At 38.8% G+C, this 20,607-nt stretch overlaps 1 protein-coding gene across 6 annotated transcripts in view; it reads right to left on the bottom strand.

Annotated features, from left to right (window-relative positions):
• Positions 1–20,607, bottom strand: part of LOC311067761 (uncharacterized protein) — a 137,373-nt gene that overhangs the window by 70,821 nt on the left and 45,945 nt on the right. For 4 of the 6 annotated variants that reach the window (XR_014603281.1, XR_014603282.1, XM_084089831.1 and 1 more), the window contains exon 3: positions 8,748–8,893. The exons of the other annotated variants lie outside the window; for them this stretch is intronic. Coding sequence is in view for 1 of the 4 variants with exons in the window: in XM_084089830.1 (XP_083945956.1) it covers positions 8,748–8,773 (26 nt within the window). In the remaining 3 variants the exon portion in view is untranslated. The remainder of the gene's footprint in view (positions 1–8,747; positions 8,894–20,607) is intronic. 6 annotated transcript variants of the gene reach the window in all.

Below are 20,607 nucleotides of genomic sequence, written 5' to 3'. Positions count from 1 at the left end.
ATTCAAAAGAATAGTTTCCATAATGTTTACAAAATGGAATGTTCCCTTAGCTTTCGCATAGCCAAGATTTGTTTTGTTTTTTAAACATTTGGAAAAAAAAATGGGGTGTTTTGAACATTCAGATAACATTCAGAAATACATTTTTCATAACTTAAACACTTGTATAACTTAATGCGAATGTTAGCAAAACAATTTTAGAAATTTTTTGTTAGCACAGTATCCGCACAGTAAATCGTGCATTTCACAATGGCATAACTGAAACATTTTGAGTGATTATAATCCATCCCACTAGGAGTCAGTCCAAGATGACTTTCATATCTGCCTTTGTAAATTAAACTAAATAATTATTGACTACTGCAACTCAGTTTTAACTGAAACCCGGTATACCTTGTAAACTTTTTATTTATTTATTTTTTTTTTTTATGTGCAATATGAATCAAGACGATCTGAAACTGCGACTAGTATTAAGAATACAACGTTAAATTTCTATTTGTAATGGCTCCAGGAACTCTTATTGAGTGATAGTTCCTGTTTCCCTGCTCAGCTTAGTTTCGGTTTCCTGGGTAACTGATTATGTCCTCATTTTTTCCATGGTCACTTATGATTTGCACATGTTATGTTCAGTCCCTTATCGGTTCTTGTTTGTAATTGATTGTGGTTGCGGTTCTCCTACGTTTATTCCTATGTTCTCCTGAGTGTTTGGATTATAAATAAAGACTGTGTTCACTTGAACCTTTGTCTACATGTGTGTACCACTACGTGTGACAATATCAGCATCCACACCAAAGCACGATAATGGTCTGTTTATTGTAAGATCACACTGTAGTTTTGTGGTCTTCCGCTTTAAATGTTTACAGCAAGATGGATAGAAGGGAAAATGCAAAGAAGAGCATACCTAAAGTGGGAGAAGTGCTACGTCTTTAAAATAACATTTCTGAATCCTGTATTAATTGTCATAAAATCCTTGCTATTGTACATAAAGTCTGTAAGATTGTACATTTTAATATTAGAAACAGTACTAATAGTATAAATTATATGTCAGATATATTCTTTTAAAAGTAATTCATGATTCTGGATAATGTTTTTTTGTTTTTAATCTCTTGAATGAATGATTCAATGATGCATCAAATAAATTTTAACAGTCAATGGTCGTCACCTACTGGCAAAACAATGTAATAGATGCCATCTTTATTTGAAGCACATTAGTTTCAAAGGTCATTCACTCATTTTGATTGCTGCTGCAATATCAGTTTATGTCAGGACTATAAACTTTTTTCCCAATATGTTCATTATTGTTTGATGTTTGCAACAAAAATAGCAATACTGTGTTGTTGAAAACACTGTTTGTGAAGCTGTTTCAAACATGACCGCGGCTGTTCTCTTTGGGTCAGCGGCAGAGCCGGACAGTAACGGAGTACATTTACTTGAGTACAGTACTTAAGTACAATTTTGAGGGATCTGTACTTTACTCGAGTATCATTTTTGGGGAGTACTCATGACTTTACTCAAGTACATTTGAGAGGCAAATATTGTACTCTTTACTCCACTACATTTCTATCCATAACCGTGAGTACCCGTTACTTCTTCTAAAAAAAAAAAAAGGAAAAAAGAAAAATCTCGGAAACTCTCAATTTGTTGGTTCCCTCTCAAACGTGATTGGATTGTGCAGGCGCCACTGATTGGGACAGCCTATCAGCAATCACCGCCAAAAACTTTTCAGCTTTCCGCCAAAGTCAACTCCATGGTCAGATTTAGATAAGAGACGAAACCATGGACAAAACAATGGATGAAGACGCAGCAGGTCTATCCCGGGAGTATTTTTTTTTCCCAGGATGGTAGGGGAAGACTCATGAATATTCATTAGGGAAGGGGTTAGTTAGGGGTAGGTCATCAGACCAATCAGGGATGACTTCGCTAATGAATATTCATGAGTCTTCCCCTACCATCCTGGGAAAAAAAATATCGCATCCCGAACCCGTGGCCCCACCTCGCCAGACTATTTAAATTTTCTGAACAAGTTAATGATAGTTTTCGCTTCAAGTGTTTGCTGTGTTTACCAATGTAAGCACTGTGGCAGTAGTAATGCAATATTTAGAAAATGTACTCTTGTACTCTTGATACTCAAGTACTTTTAAAAACAAGTACTTTAGTACTTTTACTTAAGTAGACATCTGACTGTAATACTTTTACTTGTACTTGAGTAAAATTTAGCAAGGGGTATCTGTACTTTTACTCAAGTAATGAAGCTGTGTACTCTGTCCGCCTCTGGTCAGCGGCAGTACGAAAGCAGCTTTAAATATTCCAGTGGGATCGTAATTTCAAAGGTTTAATTGTCATTCAGCTATAAGATCGCATGTTTGAATCGAGATCACAACCTTTTAATTAATAATCGTGCATACAAATGGGTTTATAGTCTATGTATTTTTTATGTCATATTTGTACCGGGCCTAAAAAGTAACCCGGGCCAGGGCGACCCCGCTCCCTCTTCTGTGATCCATGGTGTTACATGTAATGTAGCTCAGCTGTTTCTCATAATAATATGAATTCTTCCAATACAGCACTGCTCTAGACAGCCAACAACCCCTCAACTGCCCCGAGTTCAGCTGTTTCATCTGTCACACTGGTGCCTTAATTCTTCAGAATGTGATAGTGCTGTAATGTGGTCTTTGTGCTGTAATTTACACACAGTGAGTCCAGTGTTTGCAGCAGTCTGAGGAAGAGGAGAGTGGTCTGTACACTGCTCCTGGTCAGGCCTGCGAATCTGAAAGAGAGGCTTTGTCTGCCATATGCAGCAGTGCTGAAACCGAGCACTCACAGATTACAGGCTAAAGACTAACTGCATGAGAAGCCCCTTCATCGCATGAAATGTCACCACGGCTCTGCAATACAGGCAGTACAGAACAGTGAAACGGTCACAGAAACACACAGAACATGGCAGCAGCATCTCCTTCTGTCTGAACTCACCTGAGAGAGGAGCGTCAGTCAAGATTATACGTCATTACTAACTCACTTGTGAATGTCAAATTTCAAAATTTAGACTGAACTGCTTTTTTAGTGACAAACTTTGGATGGATAAACAGATTTTAGATTTCCTATTAAAATGTGTCAGCCATGACAACCTCAAAATCAAAAATTTTACTATATATATATTATTATATATATATATATTTTTGTGTGTTGTGTTGTGTTGTGTAAGACCACACTTGTAATATAATTAATTCACAAAACAAGTTTGTACTCAGGCATGAAAAAATTTAAACAACAAATGTAAAAAACTTATTTCTGTTTAGTGCATCTGAGCTGTGATAAAAACAGGTCACATTCAGCAGCATGTTTAGTGTTTATTCTGTTGTTACGTCTTATGTCTTTTTTAAAGTGTTTTGTTGTTGTGTTTCTGAGTGTGTCTGTTGCAGGATAAAGGTCTGGCCTGCACTCAAGCCAGCTGAGATCCTGATTGGTCTGTTCCTGGTTCCGGTGATAAGGAACACCCAAAACACACTATCGAAGCTGAATTCGTGCCAGTTGTTCTGCTCGGCCTCGGTTTCCTCTTTATAAAACTTGCTTTTGCTCAATTCGATTTACAATTCTTAGCATTACTTTTTCCTTCTGTTATATTGCGTAAATATTATCTGTAAATACTCAGTTTAAGGGAAGTAGGGAGTGTGTTGCCATTTGTTTCACATATATCGTTTGTTCTATGTTTTGGGTTAATGGAGATAGGGAAGTTGCGTTGTATTTTGTGTTTTCTTTCTTTTAGGGAATTTACAGGGTACTAAAACTAGATGTTTTTGTTTGTTATTTTGGCCTTATCCACTCCTGAATTGAATCCCTTTGTTTCTGGTTTTCCCCTATATTTTTGTTAAAAAATCTACTTTTGTTAAACATTAATTTTGTGAGTGAGCTAGCGCACATTCATTTATGTTGTGGCTGGCCCTAGTAACACTGTTCATTTTACACTTTCATAACCTTATAAAATGTGTGTATTTATATATATAATATATATTTTTTTTTTTTTATTTTTTTTTTTATTTTTTTATTTATTTTTTTTTTTTTAATATAACACTTATTCTCAAATCACATTCATGAAAGCAAACATTTCTAACAAAAACTAATGGAGCTCTGAAGGTCTTAACTAAAGGCGGGCATACACTGTGCGATGTCTGTGCGATTTCAGCAAGGAACCTACTCACACTGAACGAGTAGATCGCATGCGATGTAAAGCCAAAGCTCAGGATTTATGTGCTCACACTGTACGGTCCGAACGTCGAGCTGCGACTTGACTGCTCACACTATGCGTGTGAAATATGCGCGAATCAGCGCGATAAATCCTCGTGCCGGGTTGTGCCTATGGATGATATCATAATTAGCCTATCCAGAGATATTGTCGAAACAAGCATCAGCTATCAATATCAAGAAGATTTAGCATTTCCAATTTATATATTAAATTATTAGTAGGCTAGTATTGTTGTATTATTATTAGTATTATTATTATTATTATTATTAGGGAAGGCCTAGGCTATTAAAGTGATAGGCTATAATTAAATTGCCACGCAACAATTTCATAGCGCATCACCGCATAACCAACGCGCTGTGAGGATAATAAAATATTCCATAGGCTAGAAGCTTATACTTCTTCTCATTAAAAATGGTCTAAAACATTTAGGTCGATTACAATTAATTATATACATATAATTAATTATTAACAGTCTATAATATGTCCGAACACTGCAATAATTCATCAATGAAAATTAAAAACAGCTTTATTTCAAAAACATTTTTTAACAATAAAAGAGGCAAGTGGCTTGGAAGAAGTGGGTAATGGTTAATCCATTTTGCAACACAAACTGGAGGTAAGCAACAGTAATTTGTAGCTTTGAACTACAGAACTTAAAGATCTCCCTTTTTTCGTTTTTTTTCGGTTTTTTTTTTTTTTTTTTTTTGCTGCAATGAAATGTTTTCGCGCAGGCGCAGTGAGGGAAAAAACACAGAGTTTAGAGCAATCGGTTCTTATCACTGCTTCAACTGTGCGATATAGTCACGAGGAGCGACCAAAATTTCTAACATGCCAGAAATTCATCCGACCATACGATTGCCGGTCGTGAGAGGTTAATCGCCTCTCTTTCCCCCCTGTACACTGTACGAACACTGTACGACAAACGACACACGACAAAGCTGAAAATCGGCCCGACCCGAAAAAGAGTCGCACGAGTCAGAATTCGGCTCAAAATCGGACGAAAATCGCACAGTGTATACCCGCCTTAAGAGGCTGTTTTTAATCAGTTATGAAAGAGGTGTAGAGAAATCAAGGGATTTTGAAGCTGTAAATTGGGATGTCTTCCATGAGCATCTAATTGCACGCCTGCTGTTGTCAAGGCATGGAAGGTGACAGCAGGTGAAAGCCAGTCATGTTTTTCAGGGGTCTGGAATTTAAATGTGCCTTTCTCGCTCTCTCTCTCACACACACACACACACACACACACACACACACACATGAGTGTGAGTGTGAGTGGCAATCAAGCTTCTCTCGGGATGAGCGCGGTCTGCACTCACGCATTCTCTCTGTCCCTGCATGTCAGTCACTGTCAGAGTGTCAATTGTGCCAGGAGCGTCACGCCTGATTATATATTTAGATTTTTTATTTAAAAACTCATCCATTCCTCAAACCACCAAGGTCATTGTTTCACCAAACCAGTTCAAGTGCTCCGGCACATGGTTGAAAGGCACATTATTAGAGCTCTGAGTTCAGAGAAGTCTCCACTAAATATATTACAGTACAGACTCACATGCACATGTGATCCGTCAGAAAAATGTCTCTTCATATGGCCTCTCATTTGATTCTGTTTTTAATGCTAATATAAAGAATTTGAAATCCAAATAGCATCTCCTGACTACATCCAGCTTTTTCAACATGCTGGAGGCTATAAAAAAAAATAAAAAAATTCTATGTTCACCATAGCCTGATGGTTTGTGCCAGCACTTTCTATAGAATAATTGAAAGAGGAAAGTGCATATGGAATAGCGCAATAATAATAAACATTTATATTGCTGATTTATATAGAAAAATCTACACGCTGGTTCCTACAATCACACTGCAATAGAAATATATAATGTGGACACGCATGACAGCACTGCTCTCCCTGGAAATGTGTGTATTCATCACTTGGCCATTACATTAAAAGCTAGCAATAGTGTCGGTTTTTGTGAACAGCAAAACCTTTTATCTTAATACATAGATGATGTGAGAATGTACATGCTCCGGTTTCAGTCAACAGAGTGAGTCTTAGCTTGGATGTTTCATAGAATAAAACAAATATCTGTTTATACAGGCGCATGTATTTATTTATTTCTCAAGAGTAACCAAAATAATGCACTTGTTTTTTCTTCAAACTGGTGACTCTGCAAATCAATAGAGAACGGCACTGAGGGCCTGTCAATCCTCTAATTCAATTCAAAATCTATTTTCGATTCTTCTAAATCAATCCGCCTCAATCCAATATAGCACTCAATAAAGCTTCGGCCACAGCTAGTGTGTTCTGGAGAAGGGCTCTTTGTGAAACAAAGAATTCAATCAATCCAATGAAAGCATTTTAAGAATTTCACCAGTATGTGAACAACACAATATCAAAAACTGTTACAGCAGATCTGCATGAATACTAAAACTGGGCCGTTACTCTGGATACAGGTTCATTCTACACTGTTAACTTTTAGGCATGAATTTATATGTCTTTTCACATCAGTGGATTCAATTACGTCAGTAAATAAGTCAGCTCTGCAGTGCAATAACACTGGAGGGGAACAAGGACTGCAGAGGAAGGCGGACGCCCACCGCAGTGCTGAGAGGGGGGACCGCTCCCTGTCTCCAAATGGAAATGAATCCCCCAAAAAACAAGCTAATCAGTATTCTGCTCACACAGCCTCCAATCGTACAGGAGGGCGGTGGGAAGGGTGCAGGAGAGTCCTGACTGACTGCAAGAGCACTCCCGACACCCAAAATGTGCCTATTATTTCTTCCTCCAACTTCATTACTCGCTATTTGTGTTTAGACGGCATTTCAGAACGATTCCCTCTTTTAGCAAGTCGTTTTTACCTTGAGAATCAAACAGGAATGACAGGCGTCCTTGTGTCTGTCTGTCAGACGGCTTTAAAGAAAAGCCAATCCACCAGAATAAATTATGTGGACATTATCATAACACAAAAAGATCCATCCAATCCAGGATAAATTGCTTCATGCTTTCAGGCGCCTCAAATTGCCTATATGACAAGTTTTTTTTTTTTTTTTTCTTCTCTCTATGGACGTGAATATATTATTTCTGTCTTACACCTACATTTAAATGGGTGGAAGAGGAGTTACATGCTGCATGCTACTGATACTGTACATGTCAACCAAACACACTTCTCTTACACATGAGATTTACTACCTCCTTTTATGTAAATCGGACTAAATTGTGGTGGATGAACACTTGAGGGAGTTGGGGGAGGTTAATTGTGATTGGATGACAGTTTCTTTCTTTCGTTCTTTCGTTCTTTCTTTCGTTCTTTCTTTCTTTCTTTCTTTCTTTCTTTCTTTCTTTCTTTCTTTCTTTCTTTCTGCATATGCAGGGAAGTTTTAATTTTTAAATTAGTTATTGCACAAATCAAAATATTATTATAAATATATATAAATATATTATAAAATATTATAATTTTAGCTCTGATTTCTACTGTAGCTCACTGCTGATACCAAAGTTTAACTCTCCTTGTGTCTGATTGGCCACATTTACCACAAAAGAACTGCCTTGGCCACAAACACAAATGAAAACTGTACGTCACTTATCGAGCCCGCAGTTTCAATAGGTCAGAAATTTCAATCCATTTTATGTTACATTTCTTAAAACAAGACTGACAGGGAAATGTGACATAAATTCACAAGAACAGAAATGTGCATGTGACTTCCATCTAATGCATGCAATTCAAGACTTAAGATGACATTTTGAGGTGTTTAATCAGGAAAGCATCACTTAAACTAAGTGTGCATCATCTTGCAGTGTTTGTGCTTCAGATATGAATTATTCATGTTGTTGAGGAGAGTTTTCTGCTACTACTAAGTGATCAGACACCCATTTTGGACCAGAAAACAGCTGCAAAACTCCCATTGGACCTGATATCCTGATATCACAGAGACTCAGAACACCCTAGAACACCCTAGAACACCCTAGAAGCCACTCAGAACACCATAGCAACGCCCTGGCAACCACCCATAACCTAACATTGTGGCGCCAACTACAGCTCAGTGTACGACTCTGAGCGTCTGTCACGTCCTCAGCACGTGCACACTGAGCTCAGATTAGCTGCCTTTAATTGCAGCCACAAACTGTGATGAGATCAGATGTAGACACTCCCTGTTCTGGAAGAGAGATTCAGGGAGTTATGGCTCGATGGCCCAATGTCAAAGGGTGGAGAACACAACCACAGCCTCTCTCTGTTTGACTCTCTAACTGCCTACACTTTATTTATTGTGCGTCTTTTCAAATCTCCACTGGTTTAGATTGTAAGTAAAACTGCAGATGCAACAGAGATAAAACAACAATGCAGAAGTGACATAACTGAGTCAAAGAGCACCAACTCCAAAGAGCACCAACTGTGTTTTTTTTTTTTTTTTTGCGTTATTTAAATGTAAGATTCTTTTTCTCCTTGTGATAAATAATTTACATCGCTCATGTAAGTAACAGTGTGACACATCATCACTACACAACGCAACCATCTCTTACATCATCCTTGACTCCTTTTCCGTCATATTTCAGCAATTCCCGGCTGTCAAAGTGCTGATGTAGGAGTCCGTTGACTAACGCCATGCGCATATGTGGCTAATGAATCCTCCTCATGAGAAAGAGTGACGAATTCCGCAGATCAAACACTGAGAAAGAGAGAGAGAGAAAAATGTAAACAGAAATGTGCTGTTAGTGCCACTTTGCCATCACCGCGTCCCGTTTGAATGCTTAGCCAAGAATAACAATCCATAATTCATGAGCTGCCGTCTAGTCCACAGACACAAGTCAACCAAGCATTTATTATTCATTGGCACACACCTCATGTGATGAGCTCCAACAAATGGGTTTCAGGCCTGCTTTTTTTTGTAAATCATTTATTTTAGTTTTAGTTTTGTTTGTTGCTTTTTTCTTCCCTGTTGTTGTTTTTGTTTTTTTGTTTTTTCCTTTTTCCTTTTTCTTGAGCATTTTATATAAATGAAAAGGGGATTAACTCATCAACTGGCAGCTATTAGCTGTTATTAACTGGTATTAGCATAAACATAGAGCGAATGAGCATTAGAAAAATGCCCTGAAAAGACTTAATTTCAAATTCACCCACTACTATCCACCCACTATTAAATCAGTCTAGCATATTAACATACATGAATCACCGTGTATGATCATGAACTGCACATAACACTGTTTTATGTGAAAGGTAGGGGTCAGAGGTCATGAGCAGCTTCTGCAGCTGTTTATGAAAATGCACAATCACTCACACCAGACCTCTGCCATGTTAATGTGCAGTCATTAGCGCTGTGAGAATAGCCTGATTTGATCATTTCTGTTGTGTGGAGGGATCCTGGGGCACATGTTTCCTCCACTTTAATCAAATCTGAACCAAATTCACATCTAATTTAGCTGTTTATTTCTCCCAGCGCTCCTGACGATATGCGTGTGTTGGTGACCTACTTTTGCTCGAGCTGATTCAGCAAGAGGCGGTGGGGTGCAGGATTCAGGGTCCCTCATGTTGATCTGTCTATTGTGTTTCAGTATGTGTGTGTGTGTGTGTTTATATGTATACACGGGTGAGTGTGGCTGTGGCGTGTGTTAGTAATATCAGAATGCTGATAAAAACAGTTCAGCACACTGTAAACGAACAGACAATTCCTCATGTCTTAAAAGTTAACAGGAAACGTTCACAACCCAAGTGGAGCAAGATGCATTAAGACAGTAAAAGGAGTTTGATCTCAAACTCTGAACTCAAAATCTGCAAATGTGTTGCTGTCTGAGGTGAAGGAAAAACATCTCTCCAACACATAAAATGCAAAGAGGACAACACAGAGACAATGCCAGTTTCCAGAGGAATGGATGCATTTCCTCAGATAAACAGGAGTGAATCCTATAACATTCCGTGGCCAAAACAAAGTGTCTGTGGATGAGAGTATGAAGTGAGGACTGGTGGGACTTAGGCTACAGTAGTTCTGCTCCACTTCATAGACGATGAGTGGTAGGGGAATTTTTAGATTAACACAACAGTCATTGATGACATTATATATAACAACAACTGCAGCTTGTTCCGTGCGTCATACATCATTACGCCATCATCGCAGTCCTTTCCGGTTTCAGTTTTCAGTCTGATCAAGTGTTTACATCCTCTCGATCAGATTAGAAAATGAATAAACCACCCCTTCCAATCCAATCGAAATTTAATTCGGATCGAGCTCAATCGGATCGATTAAGGTGTTTACAAGGCTTTTCAGTCCGATTGAGCCATCAGTCAGATTGCCAAAAGGTTATTTGGTTGCATTTAAACATAGTCAGTGTGTCTGCTGAACACTGAGGGTTTTCAGGATGAGGACATCCTATGTAGTTGCAACTGGTTATTGTTGCGTTATATTACAGCAACAGCTTCAATGAGACTGATGAGAAACTGTGCTATACAGCATTTCATGTCTTATCTTCGCTAGCAAATACAAATCTGAAAGGCTATTTAAAAACATATAAACGCAATTTGACGTTTGACTTTCACTAGTTCACATTCTGAGCTCAGAATTTGTCCCAGACCCAGAGCATACAGAAACACTGTATTTCTGCTTTTCTATAAACGCCACCTACAGCCAGAGAATTAAACTGCATTTTCATTCAATCCATCTGCTGTTTTTTTTTTTTTTTTTTTTTTTTTTATGCTGATCTATAACAGCTGATCTATAACTTTTTTTAAAAGATATTAAAAGGACTTTTGGGTCTCTCATCCCTGAAACAAAAAAATGCCAATGACAGAATTATTACATTCTACATCACTTTTGTGAAGTGTTTGAGAATATGGTTTGATGGAATATGGTATGGTAGAATAAGGTCTGCTTGTGAAGATATAACAGCAAAACATCAGAACAGGTGTAGAACAGATTCATGCAACCATTGACACAAGTCACAACAAGAACTCTCTACCATTACACACACACACATACACACTTGGGGTGTGTGTGTGTGTGTGTGTGTGTGTGTGTGTGTGTGTGTGCGCGTGCGTGCGTGCGTGCGTGCGTGCGTGTGTGTGTGTGTGTGTGGCCTCACCGTCTCATGTTTTCTGAGCATGAACAAATCAGAGTTTGTCCAGACAAGAGTCATATTTCACCAGGCTATTTCTAGTCCTCTTAGAAGTACATCTATGATTATGATCAAATTATAGCCACGTTACATAGAGCACAGTAATTGCAACTTCATTTGCATTAACGGTCTTACCTTATGAACTTGTGTGATTTCTGTAAATCTCTGCACCTGTAAACACAGTATGCATGTCGAGACATGATGTCACGGCTGATGAAGGAGCCGGGCAGAGCGACACGCGCAAACTGCATGAGAGGGCTATGAGGCCTCAACCGCTAGCACACTTAGCCCTACTCTGGATTTAATTAGAGAGATGCGGGCCCTCTATAAAATTCTATCAGTAAACACCATCCACCATGTCCTTTCCTGCTAGCTATGGCAATGGCTTAGCCACCTCTTGACCCTGTTGGCTACAAACCGTTTGGTTAGTGAAAAGGGAGGTCAGAGGTCGTCACAATTGTCGATCCCAATGGTAGTATGCTAAATATCCAATCGTTTAACTCTTTCGCTTAATCTCCCCTGTGGTTACCCTAGGAGCACTTCTTTAATGGCAATAATGTTGTTATTCTGAGAGCAGTCATGCAAACAATAGTGGTGCAGAGACAGCAGTCTCTGAGGGTTAGCAAATGGCTCAGTAACATGAATCAGAGTGACCAAAGAATGTGTGGCGTCTGCCCTGCTGAAAACGGGCAATTATGTAAATAATGTGTGTGATCTTTAAAAATAAGAACATCGTCTTGAACTAAGTGGGTTAGAATCTGCATGTCAGGACTCGAGGACTTGCCGTTACTGGCTCAACGGTAGCTCTATCTTCATGTTTCAGCCTGCTGGAAAGACTACAACTCTTCCGTCCTACCTAATGCCTGTGTGACGTATCCCGGTCAATCTCACACCTGTTCGTTCAATAAGGCCAGAGGACAACTCGTCCCCTGACTGAGCCTGGTTTCTCCCAATGTTTTTTTCTCCCTTTCTTTCAACTGATGGAGTCACATTTGGCTTGCTTAGATGGAGACACTTCATATCCAGCAATATTACTGATTTAACTGCACTGACACTATTGGATGAGAAACAAACTTGAACTGAGTTGAGCTGAATAATGGCCCTATTGTCTTCTGCTTTATAGAACAGTAAAAAAAAAAAAAAAAAAAAAAAATCAAAACTGAAGTTTGCAACATTGATAACTTTATTGAACTAAATTGAATCAACAGTAAACTGACTCGAGCTGAATAACGACATTATTGTCTTCAGTAGAGCTGCTTATAGCTATATTGAACTTGTTTCATAATGAATGTAATTTAGTCATATCACTGAACTGAATCACCACTGAACTGAATTGAGTTGAATAATAAGTTTGCATCCTTAATTCTGTTACTTTCCTGTTTATTTTTGTGAAGCTGCTTTGGAACAATTTCTATTGAATAAAGCCTTATAAAAATAAAGCTGACTTGATTTGACGAAGTAGGAGTATATCTACCGGACATGATACAGAACTCAATGAATCCAATAACGGTTGCGTGACGTAAAGCGCTCGGAGGACTGACCTCCTCACAGTACAAAGACAGCTACTCTGTGTATTGTTCCTCAGAGGTGAAGCTAGTAATCAAACCGGATTGTATGCACACAGCAATTAATCATGTTGTACAGTCATGAGTCAGTTCAAAAACACTTAATGTAGCTTCTCAATCTACAACTACTCATAATATGCTTTGGAGGCCATGCTATATTGTAAAAATAGTCACGGCTGAAGGGGTGCACAATGTAGCACAGCCGTTTATATATTATTGATTAAATATGTAACATGTAAAAACAGTATTTAAAATACAGACGGGTGACAAATTGGGGGGTCAATCAATAGTTTGATGATTATGAAAATGATTTCAATCATATGATGTCCTTTGCAATCATCAGGGGCCTCATTTATAAAATGTGTGTATGCAGAGATTTGAAGTAGAGTGTGCGTATGCTAAAACCCAGGCCAACGCTCATATTTATAAAAACGGTCTTTGACGTGGAAAAGAGTTGTGGCAGAGAGTCGGAGAACTGCATGTATTTGAAAATATAAGCAATTCTTGCCGCTCGCCATTCAAGTAAAGGATTTGGACGCTGACGGGTGCTCTTTTATATGTTAATGACATCAATTATGTGGCATTTAAAAGGCGGAGATGTGAAGCCATTCAGCTGAGCACAATTTCAAGATCATTTGCAATTTATAAATTTCACTTCTGGCATAAACGCCATACAGGACTTTGTGCGTACGTTCATTCTCTGAATCACACGTACACACATTTGAGAAAGGATCGTAAGACACCTATGGGAGATTTTGGAGCTACATTCTCCACCACTATCATCAAACATCAAATGAGGGAATATTACACCAATTTTTTTTTTTTTTTTATTACACCAAATTTTGGAAGAATGGTGGTCCATGCCTCCAGTAGAGCACCAGGGACTTAAATTGTGAACTAAAGCGGTTCTGGTAGCATGTTGTGGCCCAACCCCTTACTAAGACATGTTATGTTGGTTTTTCCTTTCATTTGTCACCCATCTGAGCATATACTCTATTTTTTTATTGTGCTTTTTTTTTTCAATTCTACATATTAACAGAATTCTGCTGTAAAGCAGCCCTAAAAAGACAATAGAGTCATTATTCAGTTGAAGTCAGTATAGTTTTGATTCAGTTTGGTTCAAGAACTCTGTAAAGTTCATAAATTATGGAATGAGTTCAATTCAGCTATAAGCAGCTCTGCAGAAAACAGTGATGTCATCATCCAGCTCAGTCCAGTTCTCATCCAATAGTGACAGTGCAGTCAAATCAATAAGACTTCTAAGTCTGCAAGGCATGCTGGGAAGAGAATGCTGTACTAGATTAAAGTGAGATGTGTCATTCTTGATCTGCCTTACTTAAGGTGGACAATAACACAATTTTCTTCTAGAAACAAACTTTGTTGTATTATTTTCATTTTATCACTGTCAAGCTGCTTTGATACAATCTGTATTGTAAAAAGCACTATATAAATAAAGGTGATTTGACTTGACTTGCACATAAATAAAACCAAGACAGCAACACCCAAACACAAATAGCAGCTTCTGCATCACAGGGGTTGTTCATGTTTCCCTTCCTGCAGATTACCGCCTATCCTCTCTGCTCCTTCTCTCTTTTCTCTCGTACTTTTCTGCACTTTCACTTCTGCTGTAGCTTCTGTACTGCCCCAGCTTTCTCTTTAAACTTGAGTGTTGTTGATCTTGTGTGATAAACTGCTAGTGATGTTCCTCATTTGTAAGACACTTGGGATGAAAGTGTCTGCAGAGTGACTAAATGTACTTGTCAGTCTCTCCTCGCGGCCTCATCCACCCTTGCTCATATCTGCCTACCCTCAGAATCACAAGACAACACCCAGCAATCTACAGCTCTAAACAAGGCATTTAAAACACCCATATGAGCTATTAAAACTTCAGAGTTACAAAACGTTCCCAAGACTTGAGTCCACCCCAAGCCTGTTGAAGAGTCTAGCCCTGAGCTGTAGACCCAGGAGGTTTCCACAGCAAGGTCAGACACCGAAGAGGGTTATTACATTACAATTAGGCCCTGGCAAACCAGTAGGGAGTGGCGGTTCGACTTTATGAGCCTGCAAGTAATATGGGCCTGTTTGCTGATGTTATCGCACAGAGCTCTGGGAGGGTTTGGACAGTCCCTTGAGGTGTTTGCATGCTGTTTTAAATCATGCACTTACTAGATTTCTAAATGTCTAAAATGGCCAGCTCTCTTTTAAGTCCTCACCTCTTTAACCTCACCGAAGAACAATCAATGTGAAAGACTCAAGGAGCAGCCAGGTTTGCTTTCCTGGTAAATCTTCTAAAGAATGACGTCCTACCTCCTACCCGTCTTTCAGCAAAAACATGCTTTTTATTTTAAAAGATTATTTGTCATCATTAGTCATTAGTCTGATCTTCTAAAGGTTTTATTGTTGTTCGGATAAAAAATGATTATGTTACTAGCATTACACTCTAGAGTCACCATATTTTAGTTTTCAGAAAAGAGGACGGGGGCGTGGTTGATGAGTGGGGGCGCGGATGGGGGTGAATGCATCAAAAAATACTTGACAAATGCATTCACAACCTTGCAACTATTTTATTGTACTTTAATACAGAAAGTAATTCGTCCTTTCCATTCAACGTTTGGCCCGCAACAATAGAATAATAATAATAATAATAATAATAATATATAAATAATATAGCTTTTAATTAACACCTTTTACATGACACTGTTTCTTTTCATGGCCATAGGTTAAAATAAAATAAAAAATCTACTACACTATTTCAGTAAAAAATTATTTCAATCCTCCTGATGTTCTCTTGTATACTTTCCTTATGTGGGCTGCTAGGTCGCTAAGCACCTTTATTTGACACTGACACGTATGTGCCAGCTTTGCAAGTCATGCATTCTGCTTAACACGGATCCCGACCGAAACGAAAACAAGGGAATTTTCTCTGTAAATCATCTGTGATTTTACATTTGGGCTTTTTTTTTTTTTACGTTGTTAGCAATTTACATCTAATCTCGCACTTGACCGTAAACTGAAGCGTCGAGTCACGCTGCTAAAATTCTGAGAACATAAAGTCTGCCTACTTTGGTTTGATTGGTCATCTCAAATATTCTGACATTGACGAGCAGTGACAGACCAATGAGGCTGAGATGAACACACACACACACACACACAGGCCTCTGACGTGCTCTCTGCTTGGAATGTGCTGATTATAACAAGACGGGGCGAAGCCGAAGCCGGTTTCATATGTTTTAAAGGGGACTGAAGCGATCACGAATTAGTGTACAGTTAATCACATTTTTTTAGGGGGGTTAGGCTGAAGTTTAGGCCTAGTGACGCCCATTCGCTGTTCAGGAGCCATGTGCCACTGTTGATAAGCAAGCGCTGCTCTGTCTCTCTCTTGCTCTCATGCCGTGGTACTGAGGGTATTGACTGAGATGCAGTTTAACCAGTGTTTGCGTTACGTACATGACCGACCGACCAATGGTGGCGTGCGAGAAGGTGGGACCTAAAGCAATGCAAAAACGGGGACTGTAGAAAGAAAAAGCCGAATCTCTGACATTTTGGTTGATCTAGAAATCCCGGCCGGACGCATTTTTTGAAAAAGAGGACGTATGGTCACCCTATTACACACATATAGCTACCTGAAGACCACAAGACCACAGAAAGGGTCAAACGTAAAAACAGTGAAACCTTAGGTGACTGTGAACTGTCTGGATCATGTGTTCTTCACAGACAGGACACAAAGGAGCTGGAGTGAGTCCAAACCAGAGGATCTCCACTTGGAGTCTCCAGAGATGCATAAGGAAATGCATCTTACTTACAGTATATTTTTTTAAAATATGAGCATACTTTTTTATGGCTGTACCTGTATGTTAAACTCAGAGGTGGAAGTAACGAATTACACTCACGTTACTGTAATTAAGTCGTTTTTTGGGGTACTTGTACTTTTTTGAGTATATTTTTAAATCTGTAATTTTACTTGTACTCAAGTACATATTAAACTAAGTAATCTACTTCGCTACTTGTAAAATCACATTTCGTTACTGAGTACAATTTGAATTGATATTCAAATCTTTGACCGGCATTTCGGTAGCCAATAAAAATATTCGATCGTAAACGGACCAATAAAACCCCTGATATTTGGACTGAATTAAAGCCGCCGCAGTCACAGCAGGTTTTGAAGAGCTGATCATAAGTGAAGGAGGCGAGGAGCTCAGAGTGATTAATGGCTGGACTGAAAGTTTGGAGAAACAACAATCTACATAGTAGTATTGTCAAAATATCTATATTTTGATACATATCAATACTGAAATATCTGTCAATACTCATTTTGGCCTATACACCGATACGATACCAGCTGCGCGTTCTCATTCTCTAATCTCAACGACAGCGAGTTTGACACACCCGCCTCCTCTCAGTGCGGGATTGCAGGTAGGCCTATTACGCATAATTTGTATTAATACCTGCAAGTTTCTATGGCATATTTTAATGGCAAATGTCACGAGTGCAATATTATAACGCGAGGGCACATTCATGTAATCGCAGAAAACTGGATGCGAGCTCTCAAATATACGAATGAACTGGACTCGGATATTGAGTGTGCGCTTTGGGACTGTGTCATATCATGTGCAATCGCGAATCTCTCCAAGTGGTTCTCACTGCAGACTCAAATGACGTCCAGCTCCATTCTCTCCATGCTCTTGAATTAAACGTTGTCAAAAGTTATGAAAAATCTAGTCTTTTTTGCAAATTAAATTCAGTTTGAAATCAAGCTTCCTTGTGCTGTGTGTGAGCTATTGCAACAGTTAACGTTACCCTATTGTAAAGACAAATACACTGAGTGAGTAAATATTTAAGTTAGATTATTGTAATGGTTATTGATCAATGTTTAAATATGTAAACAAAAGCCTAAATTAAAATCTCACCGTATAAAGTGGACGTGTCTCTTCAGAAGACTTGAATTAAACTTTTCCATTCAAATAGATTACTGTTACAATGAGTGTTGTGCTTTTCGATGCTTGAAAATAATGATTGCCTTGACAAAATGGATGGACAACAATGTAGATATTAAAATATTTAGTATGTGGTAGTTTTCCCGATGGTATTGAAAATTATAGGCTAGGCCTACTGAATACTGACATATTTCAAGGTGTCATATTGAAGATAGAAATTCCAGTATCATGACCACTAATGTCCTTCGACAATAAGGTAAAAACGTGTTAAAAGTAGCTATTTTCTACATAAATCTATGATTTGGTTAAATATTTATTGGTAATACATTAACTATCGCCAGTTAAAAAGTAACTAGTAACTAGTACTCTGAGTAGTTTTTGAGAAGAGTAATTTGTACTTTTACTTAAGTACTTTTTTGACACCAGTACTTTTACTTGTAATTGAGTATTATTTCAGCAATGTAACGGTACTTGTACTTGAGTACAAATTTTCAGTACTCTTTCCACCTCTGGTTAAACTTACATATAACATACGGCTACACAGCTACTCCTGCTTTAAAATATTGTGTGAATTATAGGATACAACAGATCCTGACATGATCGCACAGGTGACCTTGAATGCAAAGTTTTTCCATAACTCGACTACCAATGTAGTTTTTGCTGCTTGTAAGATCCAAAAAGTGTATACAGATGAATTATGTTATGTGGGTGGGTTGGAAGAATTTGTCATGGAGCCAAAAAGAAAGTTGAGGCACATGTTTTTAGTCACTGGGTTTACAGACAAGCTCAGGAAACACAGGAACGGAAATATATATTTTGGACCACACAAATGCAAAAGACATTGCAGGCCAACAAAGAAAAGGTTTCCATCAAGACGACATGCCTGAACATGCCCCGTATCTGTGAGAGTCTTGAGCTTGCTGCCTCAGTGAAAAAGACTGAGCTTTCCTTGACCTCGGGTTTGTATTCAGCAATAATTAGACTCTCAAATTTAACCAGCGGTAAATGTTCTGCCCGGATTACATCAGCATTCCAGTGGGCAAATGGCAAACAGCCATTTAAACCAGTTTCATGGTGAACGACAAGGTCTGTTTTGAGAGTTGGCTATGATTTAACCTCAGTGACTGCCATGCAACATTTCTCCACGCTTTTCACTATACAGGGACACGACAACATGCATGATTGTTTGTGTTTGTTCATGATACAGTTTCTCTAAGCTGCCAGATCAGCCCTCCAGAGGGTCTCACAGCATACAAATTAGCCTTTTATTGCGGCTGTTGACTGGAATGCACCTCACAAGAGCCACAAAGGTTTAGATCCAAGCCATAGTGAAGTCTGAACAAGCACAGCGGTTACAAAATGCCACGGTGGCTCGAGAATGAGGATGAGAAAGTGAGAAACCGCAAAAATCATTAGCATACCATCGTCTCTACCACCTTATTAACATTTTGCATCTGTCTTCCCCCGACGCTCTCCTCCGATCAGGGCAGGCTGCTTGAATCCTACACATAAAGATAAATGCACTCTGGAAAGAGCCTGAACGTCAAGGCACCAAATGCATGCCTGGGTTCAACTCTCTAATTCAACATTATCTCAAGGTTAATAGCCCTGACACTTAATAACCCAATAAAACAGCACTACATCATTAAACCTCCCTCACAGCATAGCACTGCCGCTACGCTGGGGACAGGGACCACAACAATGGCCGTAATAATCTCAGAGACTCTAATTCACAGCTAGAGTTAGCCTATAATTCATGAACCCATATGTTCGGATTTTGGATGGACTCAGAGAGCTGAGCGCAATTCAATGTCAGCTCTCGGAGCAGCCTCACCTTCAGGCAATAAGCCACGATGACTGTAATCATAATTTGTGTGAAAAGTTGGTGTTTTACTGCCAGTAGTGGTCACTTGATCTGCAAACTGCAGTGAATTTTATGTATGGGTACATTTTTGCCCATTTGTTACATCTCTTCTGGAGATCTCTGAAACACGTTAAGATTCTAAAGTTTCTCTTTGATCTCAATTTAACCTCATTGATATCTAGGAGCAACAGTCGAGCTGAGCTATCCAGACAAGATTCATCTTTACTCTTACAGATGTTTAAAAAAAAATAATAAAAAAATACACAATTCTAACAGAAAAAAATAAACATAACTGAGAACTCAAGTCTCTTGTGTTATGAAAGCACTTCTTCTGAACCAAATGTTCTTTTGGTTCCCTTAACTCCCCTCACAGTAATTACACACGTCCAAAAAAAGACAAATGATGAAAAGTCTCGAGAAATTGTGTCAATTTAATTTTTTGACATCCACGGTTCCTTTGTTATTGTACACAAGGTCTAAATGAGTTGCCTGCAGCTCAGTTTATATTACTTCTCTGTATCTCTATCTGTATCTGCAAGTTTTAATAAACCCCTTTGGATAGGGAACATCTACAACAAAACATCTGCTTATTTCAAGTTAATCTAATCAAAATTAGCATCAAATGTTTGGCCCCATAATTTGAGATCAACATGAGCTCAACTGTTACATAATAGGCTATGCCGTCTAAGCAAAAAGACATATTTACAGTTTATCAAGAGCCTATCAAATTCTAGGCTCACACAATTGCCACAAATGGCCACACGCCTCCCACAGCAGGGCAGAAGCCCGTCAGGGGTGTGAAGTTAGTTCCCCCACTGGGCTTCTCTCCCCATCAGTAACAGCAGGGTATGAAAGCCGGGAGTGGAAAGTCCCTGCGAGCCCAGCTCATAAAAATGGCCTGTTATCTGTGAGGT

Source organism: Abramis brama, assembly GCF_963993115.1.
Source record: "Abramis brama genome assembly, chromosome: 17".
NCBI classification, from domain to species: Eukaryota; Metazoa; Chordata; class Actinopteri; order Cypriniformes; family Leuciscidae; genus Abramis; species Abramis brama.
The sequence above is the reverse complement of the archived record's forward strand: the minus strand, read 5'-3'. Positions and strand labels throughout refer to the sequence as shown.